The sequence below is a fragment of the Trichosurus vulpecula genome, chromosome 6 (assembly GCF_011100635.1).
Source record: "Trichosurus vulpecula isolate mTriVul1 chromosome 6, mTriVul1.pri, whole genome shotgun sequence".
Classification (NCBI taxonomy): Eukaryota; Metazoa; Chordata; class Mammalia; order Diprotodontia; family Phalangeridae; genus Trichosurus; species Trichosurus vulpecula.
Window position 1 is genome coordinate 173848573 of NC_050578.1, and position 11154 is coordinate 173859726.

An 11154-nucleotide genomic window follows, 5' to 3' on the forward strand; every position below is an offset into this window, starting at 1 on the left:
CTACAGGACTACAATGGGTTTGTTTGCAACATTTGGACACAAATCCCCATGTACTTCTCAGCTCCTAGCAGAATGAGAGGGAGTCCATTCAAAAATATGGAAAGGTAAAGTAGAAAAAGATAAGAAATATCTGATGTTAAGTTCAATCTTGGGAAAAGGAAGAGTGGGAACAGGGACAAAACTATATTCGTGGGGTGGGGGGAGGGGAGGAGACAGAAGAGTAGGAGCAGTACCTAGAGGTGATTTATCTGACCAAAAGCTAGAAGAGAAAACAGGAATTGAGGATAAGAGACAAATTCCAAAAGCCTTAACCTACAACTTCCAATCAAACCAGGTCACAAGCTTGTAATCATATATTTCCTTCTAGGATCTAAAGGTTTTTCTCATCTATACTTTCTATGTTGCTGTTGCTATTGTTAGTGTAGTAGGATCATCTCAGTCACATCCAACGATTTGTGACTCCATGTGGGGCTTTCTTGACAAAGATACTGGAGTGGTTTGTCGTTTCCTTCTCCAGCTCATTTTACAAATGAGGAAACTGAGGCAAACAGGGTTAAATGACTTGCCCAGTCACACAGCTTAGTAAGTGTCTGAGGCCATATTTGAACTCAGGTCTTCCTGATTCCAATCCTGGCACTCTACTCTGCCAGATAGTTGCCCCTATACATTCTTGTATATGAGGAAGTACTTACTATAGTGGAAGCTCAAAAAAAAAGAAAAAAAGAAAAGGAAGAGGGGGAATGATCAGTCTGTATAGGACTGGACCCAAAAGCTGACTCAACTAAAGAGACCACATGACTCTCTCTGCCCCAAAGTATTGAGAAAGTGGGTTGTACTCCATTTAACAATGGAAAATTGCTTTTCCATCCTTGGACTTTTGGGGGATATTGAACATAATAGAAGAAAAGACTAGTTCTCTTCTCCTCACCCCTCTTTGTGCAAATATAGCTAATCTTGCATTGACATTAGAAATTATTAGAATTAAAAAATTAGGAATTAGATAAAAATATTAGGTAGTAGTTATTAACAATGGTACTACTAAGGAGGTTGGAGATAGAAACACCCTAAAACTGGATATAGTACTTTTTGTTTATTTAAAAAAAAGTTCTTTCCGGACTTTCTGTGTCCTCATCATGGCTGCTCTCAGCCAGGACCCAAACTTCAAGAAGCTAGTCCAGTGGCACCGCAAGCACGGGTCTGAGGTCAACCTGTGGTGCCTTTTTGAGGCCGACCAGGACAGCTTCAACCGCTTCAGCCTGAATCTTGACACCAAAGATGGACACATCCTTGTGGATTATTCCAAGAACCTCATTACAGAAGATGTGATGAAGATGCTTATTGAGCTGGCTAAGTCTCGAGGAGTGGAAGATGCTCGGGAACAAATGTTCAAGGGGACGAAGATTAATTTCACTGAGGACCGGGCTGTGCTCCACGTGGCACTGCGGAATCGCTCCAACACACCCATGCTAGTGGATGGCAAGGACGTGGTACCAGAGGTGAACAAAGTGCTGGAGAAAATGAAGGCATTCTGCCAGTGTGTCCGTAGTGGAGACTGGAAAGGCTACACTGGGAAGACGATTACAGATGTGATCAACGTTGACATTGGAGGGTCTGACTTGGGACCCCTGATGGTGACAGAAGTCCTGAAGTCCTACTCCAAAGGAAGTCCTCATGTCTGGTTTGTCTCCAATATTGATGGTACACATATTGCCAAGACCCTTGCTGAGCTCAACCCAGAAACCTCCCTCTTCATCATTGCCTCAAAGACATTCACCAACCAGGAGACCATCACCAACGCAGAGACAGCCAAGGAGTGGTTCCTTCAGGCAGCAAAGGATCCTTCAGCTGTGGCAAAGCACTTTGTGGCCTTGTCTACCAATTCACCAAAAGTTCAAGATTTTGGAATCGACACTCAAAATATGTTTGAATTCTGGGATTGGGTTGGTGGACATTACTCCTTGTGGTCAGCTGTTGGCCTCTCCATCGGCCTACATAATGGTTTTGATAACTTGAGCAGCTGTTGTCGGGGGATCACTGGATGGACAATCACTTCCTTACCCACCCCACTGGAGAAGAATGCCCCTGTGCTGCTTGCCATTCTAGGCATCTGGTACATTAACTGTTTCGGATGTGAGACTCAGGCCCTGCTGCCCTATGACCATTATATGCACCGCTTTGCTGCCTACTTCCAGCAGGGTGACATGGAGTCTAATGGGAAGTACATCACCAAGTCAGGAGCCTGGGTTGACTACAGTGCAGGCCCCATTGTTTGGAGAGAGCCAGGGACCAATGGACAACATGTTTTCTACCAGTTTATTCACCAGGGTACCCGGATGATCCGTTGTGACTTTCTCATCCCTGTTCAGACACAGAATCCAATCCGGAATGCTTCATCACAAGATTCTTCTAGCCAACTTCCTAGCTCAGACCGAGGCCCTGATGAAAGGAAAAACAGCAGAGGAGGCACGCAAGGAGCTGGAGGCTGCTGGCAAGAGTGGTGATGCCCTGAAGAAGCTGCTGCCTCATAAGGTCTTCGAGGGAAATCATCCTACTAATTCCATTGTCTTCACAAAGCTCACCCCTTTCATTCCTGGAGCCTTGATTGCAATGTATGAGCACAAGATCTTTGTTCAGGGTGTTGTCTGGGATGTCAACAGTTATGATCAGTGGGGAGTGGAACTGGGAAAGCAATTGGCCAAGAAAATTGAGCTTGAGTTGGATTCCAATGCACCTGCGACCTCTCATGATGCCTCCACCAATGGGCTGATCAGCTTTATCAAGCAGCACCGGGCCTAAGTCCTGAAGCAGATGCCTGTTCTTTCTGTGACCCAGTCTATTGCATTGTGATCTGATCTGTGTTGTAGTGACTACTTGGTTCCTTCCTGCCCTGTCACAAAGAGATCCACTTGTCATCCATTAAGGCAGGCTCCTTCTTCCTTTTCAGGAAAACAAGTCCCACCTCATGAGGCCCTTTCAGTCTGGGGTTTTTAGTTTTTTGGTCCTCAATGTCACATGCAAGCTCACATTATCCTTCCTTTGCACTGATACAGGCGTTCAGCCTTTCCACAACTTTCAGGGCTTATCTGAAAAAATAAAGATGGCTGGCAAGAAAAAAAAAGTCTAGAAAAAAATCTTGCCTGGATAAAGTTTTGTTTGATAGAGTTAAATAAATGGCAATATCACTTTACAGATGGCAGAAAAGATTAGAATTTTGAGGACTAGTAGTCAGATATTTAGAGGATTGATCAACTAAAATGACCCCAAAACGCAATGATTCTTTGATTTCCCTGCTTGTGTCCATACTCACTACCAGTATTGAATTGTTTAGCTTAAGGTTAGCACCTTTGGCTTTCCTTGTGATGAATGTATATGAATGATATGTTTAAAAAAACATTTTACCAGGTAAAACCCTGGTGACCTTTTCTACATGATTTTATTCTATAAACTAATGTTCTGTAATCATTTCTGCATTCTGGGAATTGTAAACTTGACATCTTTCATGGTTTCCTTCCACCAAAAAAGGTGTTTTTTTTTTCTTTAGAGTAACAAAATACCTGGGATTCAATAGTGTTCTTGCATAAATCCCCCTTTCACCACCCTGGTTTACTTTCAAATGTTTGTTTCACAGTAACTATTCTGGTTCAGGCAGAAGGCATCAGTTGAACCAATTTTGGGGAAAATTAAATATAAAAGAGATTATCCATATGTGACATTTATAATATTCAGTTAAGGTTATTATTATTTATTGATGTATTTTGAAATCCAGGAAAATAATTCAATTGGTATTGCATTTTACCTTGATGCTCGTTGGAGATTCTGAGAATATTCTCATGCCATGTTTACACATATTATCGAAGTATATATTAACTGTTTTAGGTTTAATTTTTTTCTCATACTTGAGTTTCTCACTGTGGTGGTATGGAGAACTTTTTTTCACATTAGTCATGTTGTGAAAGAAAAACAAAACAAAAGGGAAAATTCACGCACATACAAAAAGGAAAATAATGTTCTTTGATCGGCATTCAGACTCCATTGCTCTTTCTCTGGATGTGGATAGCATTTTCCATCATGAGTCTTTTGGAATTGTCTTGGATTATTGTACTGCTTGAGAACAGCTGAGGCTATCAGAGTTGATCATTGCACAATATTGTTGTTACTGTATACAATGTACTCTTGGTTCTGCTCACTTCACTCAGCATCAGTTCATGTAAGTCTTTCCAGGTTTTTCTGAAATCCACCTGCTCACCATTTCTTATGGAACAATAGTATTAAATTACATTCATGTACCACAACTTTTTTAGCCATTCCCCATTTGATGGGCATTCCCTCAACTTCTAATTCTTTGCCACCACAAAAGAGCGGCTGTAAATATTTTTGTACATGTAGGTCCTTATCTCCCCCTTTTTTTCTAAATTTATTTATTTATTTTTACTTTTCAATGTTCATTTCCACAAGATTTTGAGTCCTCCTCTCCCACTCACCCCAAGATGGCATGCATATTGATTACCCCTTCCCCCAGTCTGCCCTCCTTTCTGTCACCCTTATCCCTTTTCCCCTTACTTTCTTGTAGGGCAAGATGGATTTCTATACCTCATTGCCTGTATATATTATTTCCAAGTTGCATGTAAAACCATTTTAACATTTGTTTTTAAAACTTTGAGTTCCAAATTCTCTCCCTTCTTCCCTTCTCACCCACCCTCATTGAGGAGGCAAGCAATTCAATATAGGTTATACATGTGTAGCTATGCAAAGGACTGCCATAATAGTCATCTTGTGAAAGACTAACTATACTTTCCTCCATCCTATTCCATGCCTCATTCTATTCTCTCTTTTGACTCTTTCCTTTTTCAAAAGTGTTTGCTTCCGAATATCCCCTCCCCTAATCTGTCCTTCCCTCTCTCATCACCCCCCTTATCCCCTTTCCCCCCTACTTTGTGGTAGGAAAAGATACCCAAATTGATTGTGTATGTTATTCCCTCCTTAAGCCAAATCTAATGAGAGTTAGGTTCACTTAGTCCCTCTCACCTCCCTCCTCTTCCCCTACACTGTATTGATTCCTTTTTGTGTAATAATTTACCCTATTCTATCTCTCCCTTTCTCCTTCTACCAAATATTCTTCTCTCACTCCTTTAGATATCATCTCTTCATATTCAGCTCACCCTGTGCTCTCTATCTCTCCCTCCCTCCCTCCCTCCCTCTCCCTCTCCCTCTCTCTGTCTCTCTCTCTCTCTCCCTCTCTCTCTCTCTCCTCCAACTACTCTAATACTGAGAAAAGTCTCATGGGTTACAAATATCTTTCCATGTATGAATGTAAAAAGTTCAACTTTAATAAGTCCCTCATGATTTCTCTTTGTTGCTTACCTTTTCATGCTTCTCTTGATTCTTGTATTTGAAAGTCAAATTTTCAATTCAGGTCTGGTCTTTTGATCAAGAATGCTTGAAAGTCATCTATTTCATTGAATGTCCAATTTTCCACCTGCAGTATTACACTCCGTTTTGCTGAGTAGGTGATTCTTGGTTTTAATCCTAACTCCTTTGACCTCCAGAATATCATATTCCAAGTCCTTCAATCCCTTAATGTAGAAGCTGCTAGATCTTGTTTTATCCTGATTGTGTTTCCATAATACTTGAATTGTTTCTTTCTGGCTGCTTGTAATATTTTCTCCTTGACCTAGGAACTCTGAAATTTGACTACAAAATTTTAGGAGTTTTCCTTTTGGGGTCTTTCTCAAGAGGTGATCAGTGGATTCTTTCGATTTCTATTTTACCCTCTAATTCTAGACTATCAGCTTAGTTTTCCTGGATAATTTCTTGAAAGATGATGTCTAGGCTCTGTTTTCGATCATGGTTTTCAGGTAGTCCAAGAATTTTTAAGTGATCTCTCCTGGATCTATTTTTCAGGTAAGTGGTGTTTCCAATAAAATATTTCACATTGTCTCCTATATTTTTGTTCCTTTGGTTCTGCTTTATAATTTCTTGATTTCTCATAAAGTCATTAGCTTTAATTTGCTTCCTTCTAATTTTTAATGAATTATTTTCTTCAGTTAGCTTTTGGAATTCCTTTTCCATTTGGCCAACTCTGCTTTTTAAGGCATTCTTCTCATTGGCTTTTGGGACCTCTTTTGCCATTTGGGTTAGTCTGTTTTTAAGGTGTTATTTTCTTCAGTATTTTTTGGGTCTCCTTTAGAAAGCTGTTGACAGGTTTTTCATGATTTTCATGCATCCCTCTCATTTCCCAATTTTTCCTCTATTTCTCTTACTTGATTTATAAAATCCTTTTTGAGCTCTTCCATGGCCTGTGACCAACTCATATTTTTCTTGAAGGCTTTGGATGTAGGAGCTTTGACTTTGTTGCCTTCCTCTGGTTGTATTTTTTGATCTTCTTTGTCACCAAGTTAAGATTCTATAGTCTGATTTTTTTATGTTGTTTGCTCATTTTCCCAGCCAAATACTCGACTTTCTAACTCTTTGTTAAGGTAGGACTCTGTTTCCAGTGTGTAGGGTGTCCTGTCACAAACTTAAGGGGTTTGTGCAGTTGTTTTCAGAGATACTTCTAAGGCCTTGTAAATTTTTGGTTTTTCCAAGGTGATATGATCGAAGGAGAGGTGTTTACTCATTTCCTGGCCTGTGCTGTGGTCTGTGAGTGACCACGAGTGCTCTTTTCTGCCTTGGAACTGTGATGAGGATTTTCTCTCCGATGCAGCCACAAGTTTGCCTTACCAGCTCTCCTTCTCACCCCAGGACTGCTACCTAGGACTGCAACCCAGATCCAAGCAGGGCAAAGCAAGAGAACCATGCCTCAGTGCCAGCAAAGAGATCCCTGCAATCTCCCTCTGATCAGCCACTTGATCCCCCTACAGTCTGTGGGCTGAGAGCTCAGGAAGCAGCTGCTGCTGCTGCCACCTCTTGCACCCTGTGGTTGTGGCCGGACTGCACTCCTCTCTCACCCAGGTCTGTCAGAGTTTTCCCACTGACCTTTTATGATATCTTTGGCGTTTATGGGTTTAGAAGTCTGGAAACCTCCACAACGGCCATTGATCCAGTCTCCTGAGGCCTGCTCTAGCCCTGTCTGTGCTGGCGCGGCCCATGCTGGATTGTGCTGTGCTCCCAGCCTGGTGTGATAGACCTTTTTTGTTGACCTTCCAGGTTTTGGGTTGGAGATTTGTTTCACTCAGTCATTTTGCAGGTTCTGCAGCTGTAGAATTTGTTTAGAGTCATTTATTACAATTATTTGCAGGAGTTTGGGGGAGAGCTCAAGCAAGTCCCTGCTTTTACTCTGCCATCTTGGCTCCCAGAAGAACATTTTTTTAATTGAGGAAATAATTATATGCTTTAGCATATGCCAAATTATCTTTTCCTAAATTGGATAATGTACATTGTGTGTTAAGTTTCCCTTTTCTCCCCTCCCTTGCTTTTAGAAGGCAGTTTTTCTCAAAGGAATTTGACTCTACTGAGGAGACGCCAAGCACATTTATTGAAGGATTAGATGATAAAGAGCTTATAAAAGATCTAGGATCCTTAAGTGATATCCATCTCTATCCAGAAAAGATGACTATTTCAGCAGACAGAGAAGTCTGTTAGGTGGATGAGGATGTTTCAGCTTTCTTAGGAGACTAGTACCTAATTAATCAGCTTCATTTATGGTCCACAAGTTTTGGGTAGCTTTGTGGCTAAAAGGGTAGATAAAATAACTTGTTACTCTCTTGTGATATACACAGGGTCTGTTTCAACGTCTATTAAGGCCTGACTCTATGAGTTGTTCATTCAGCTGCTTATGATAGTTCAGATAGTAAGCATTTTTTAGCTTTAGCTTTGTGATTTTTTTCTCTGTGGGGATAAAAATGCTATACTCTTTTAAGGTATATGAATCTTACGTATGTAGGAATCTCTGAAAGGTGGACTTTTGTGCAATTAGCAAAATATCCCTGGTAGACAAGTATAATTGGGGGATCTGACTGGCTATGTTGAATCCATTGATTAGAACACTGATGGACGTGCCTCATAACAATGAGAAACACCTTTAGTGACCACATATCTCCCCGGCTTTTATTTGTTCATTTACTTACTTGATTGTTTCTGTTCTATGTGTAGTATTAGTAACCAGAGAGCTGTTGAGCCAATTTACCCACCTATATTGCTATACCTTTCAAGGAATCTAATATGATTTTGATATATGTGGAAGATACTTTGTTAAAGAAGTCTTTAAGATAACATTTTGCTTGACAGATAATAAATTTTAGCATAAGTAAAGAAAAAGTACAATGGAATCTTATATTTTCTGCGCCTTTCAGTAATTTATATAATTGGAATGTTGTAAACTATTGTTAGACAAAGCCTACTTGTTAATATCTCATACTTTTGTCATACTCATTTTGTCATACTTGTATCAAAAATGTCCTCAATATGTTTTTAGATTATTCTTATAAAAATTAAGATGGGAAAGTGACACAATGTGTCACTATGTGTGGTAGTAACATAATCTATGATTTCTTTTACCTCTGCAACATGCGGTATCCTCTACTCCTTGGAATATTTTAAGAATCATACCCTCGCCCTTTCCCCCAAGATGGCACCGAAGGTGAAGAAGGAAGCCGTTGTCCCCCCCAAGACAGAGGCCAAGTCCAAGGCCTTGAAGGCCAAGAACGCGGTGTTGAAGGGTGTCCACAGCTACAAAAAGAAGAAGATCCGAACATCCCCCACCTTTCGGCGACCCAAGACACTAAGACTTCGAAGGCAGCCCAAATACCCTCGGAAAAGTGCCCCTCGGAGAAACAAGCTGGATCACTATGCCATCATTAAGTTCCCCTTGACTACTGAGTCTGCTATGAAGAAGATTGAGGACAACAACACCCTAGTCTTCATTGGGGACATCAAAGCCAACAAGCATCAGATAAAGCAGGTGGTAAAGAAGCTGTATGACATCAATGTGGTCAAGGTCAGCACACTGATCCGGCCTGATGGAGAGAAGAAGGCCTATGTTCGACTTGCTCCAGACGACGATGCTTTAGATGTTGCCAACAAAATTGGAATCATCTAAACTGTGTCCAACTATCCCACTCCACCTACAATAAAAAGTTTTTCAGTATTAAAAAAAAAAAGAATCATCCCCTCACTTCTCTGGACCAAGTGTTGCCTCAAGGGCAGAATTTCCTTCCTTTTTTTTTAAATTAATCAGTTTGTAGTTTCCAATATTCCCTTATGTAAGATTTTAAGTTCTAAATATTCCCCTCTCCCCTCTCCCCAAGACAGCATGCAATCTGACATTGGCTGTACATGTAAAATCATATTAAACACATTTCTGCATTAGTCATGTTGTGCAAGAAGAATCAGAACCAAAGGGAAAAACCATGAGAAAGAAAAAAAAGAAGAGAAAATAGCATGTGTTGATCTGCATTCAGACTCCACAGTTCTCTCTCTAGATGTAGACAGCATTTTCCATCTGTGGTTTTGGGAATTGTCTTAACTCATTGCATTGCTAAGAAGAGCTAAGTCTATCAAAGTTGGTCATCACACAATATTGCTGTTACGGTGTATAATGTTCTCCTGGTTCAGCTCACTTTACCCAGCATCAATTCATATAAGTCTTTCCAGGTTTTCTGAAATCCTCCTGCTCACCATTTCTTATGAAACAGTATTATTCTATTACATTCATATGCCACAACTTGTTCAGCTATTCATCAATCGATGGGCATCCCCTCAATTTCCAATTCCTTGCCACAACAAAAAAAAAGCTGCTATAAATAATTTTGTACATAAGGCTCTTTTTCCCATTTTTATGATCTCTTTGGTATACAGACCTAGCAGTGGTATTGCTGGATCAAAGAGTATGCACATTTTTATAGCCCTTTGGGCATAGTTCCAAATTGCTCTCCATAATTTTTGGATCAGTTCACAACTCCACCATTAATGCTTTAGTGTTCCAATTTTCCCATATCTTCTCCAACATTTATCACTTTCCTGTTTTGTCATATTAGCCAGTCTGATAGGTGTGATGTGGTACCTCAGAGTTGTTTTGATTTGCATTTCTCTAATAGTGATTTAGAGCATTTTTCATATGAATATAGATAGCTTTAATTTATTCATCTGAAAACTACCTGTTTATATGCTTTGATCATTTCTCTATTGGGAAATCCAGGGCAGAATTTCTATATGTATACTTGGTCCAGTGAAATTATTATTCCCATCTTCTTTTCCCTGAAATTCCATTTCTATTTCCTCATTTAGCACAGTAAATATTCTGATATAAGAGTAAATGTAGTAGCTTCACTGTTCTTGACCGTAAAAAGAGCTTTCCATCAAATCTAAATTTTCCATTCCATGTGCCCTTTTCGGTTTTATCCAGAAAGTATGAAGGATTTGGGCTTATTTCAACTGGGTTCGAATCATGATTCTGCTGTGTACTAACTTTGTTATCTTGAGCAAGTCATTTAACATCTTTGACCCTCAGCTTCCTCATCTATAAAATTAGAGTATTGGGCTAAATGTTACCAAATGGGCTTTGCAGTTCTAAATCTATAATTCTGTGAACCTAGAAGTGATATAAATTAGTTGAGTATCTTGCCAAGTTTTCTGGTCATTTTCATATTCCTTCAGCCAGTATCTTGCACAGAAACTCACGGATGTTTTTTGATTGATTGACCATCTTTCATAAAGATTTTTACAAAGGAGTGCACATGATAAATTGTTTGTTTTGCTCCTCACCCTTCTACTCCCTACCTCAGCTACTATATCACTCTGATTGGAAAGATCAGATATTTCCTAACTAAAGTGATTTTAGACTTTCTTGTTTTCCCCTGCCTTCAGTCTCTTTCTATTCCAGTCCATCCTCCACACAGTTGCCAAAGTGATTTTCTAAAGGGTAGGTCTGACCATGTCCAGCCACACTGATTGACATATTTTCTGTGGCTCACACACAGTGCTTTGTCTCTTATCTCTGTGCCTTTGTGCAAGGTGCCCCCATTCTTTAACTGCTTTCTCTCCTTACTTCTGTCTCTTAAATCTCTGGATTCTCTTAAAAAAGTTTAAGTGCCATCTCATTCAGGCAGCTTTCCTTGTCTCTCTAATTAATGGAGCCTTCTCCTATGTGGTTACCTCATATTGACTCTGCATTTGTTTTCTCATAAGCTGAGTTGTTTATTGAATAGAGAGCCAGTC

At 40.0% G+C, this 11154-nt stretch overlaps 1 protein-coding gene across 1 annotated transcript; it reads left to right on the forward strand.

Moving 5' to 3' along the window:
- The first annotated feature begins 1133 nt into the window (after window positions 1-1133).
- LOC118853624 (glucose-6-phosphate isomerase-like) lies at window positions 1134-2909 on the forward strand. Its single transcript, XM_036763793.1, is given in 4 exon segments — window positions 1134-2007; window positions 2010-2059; window positions 2061-2386; window positions 2388-2909. Coding segments are annotated over 4 exon segments (1659 nt in total). The 3' UTR covers window positions 2797-2909.
- Window positions 2910-11154: the final 8245 nt, after the last annotated feature.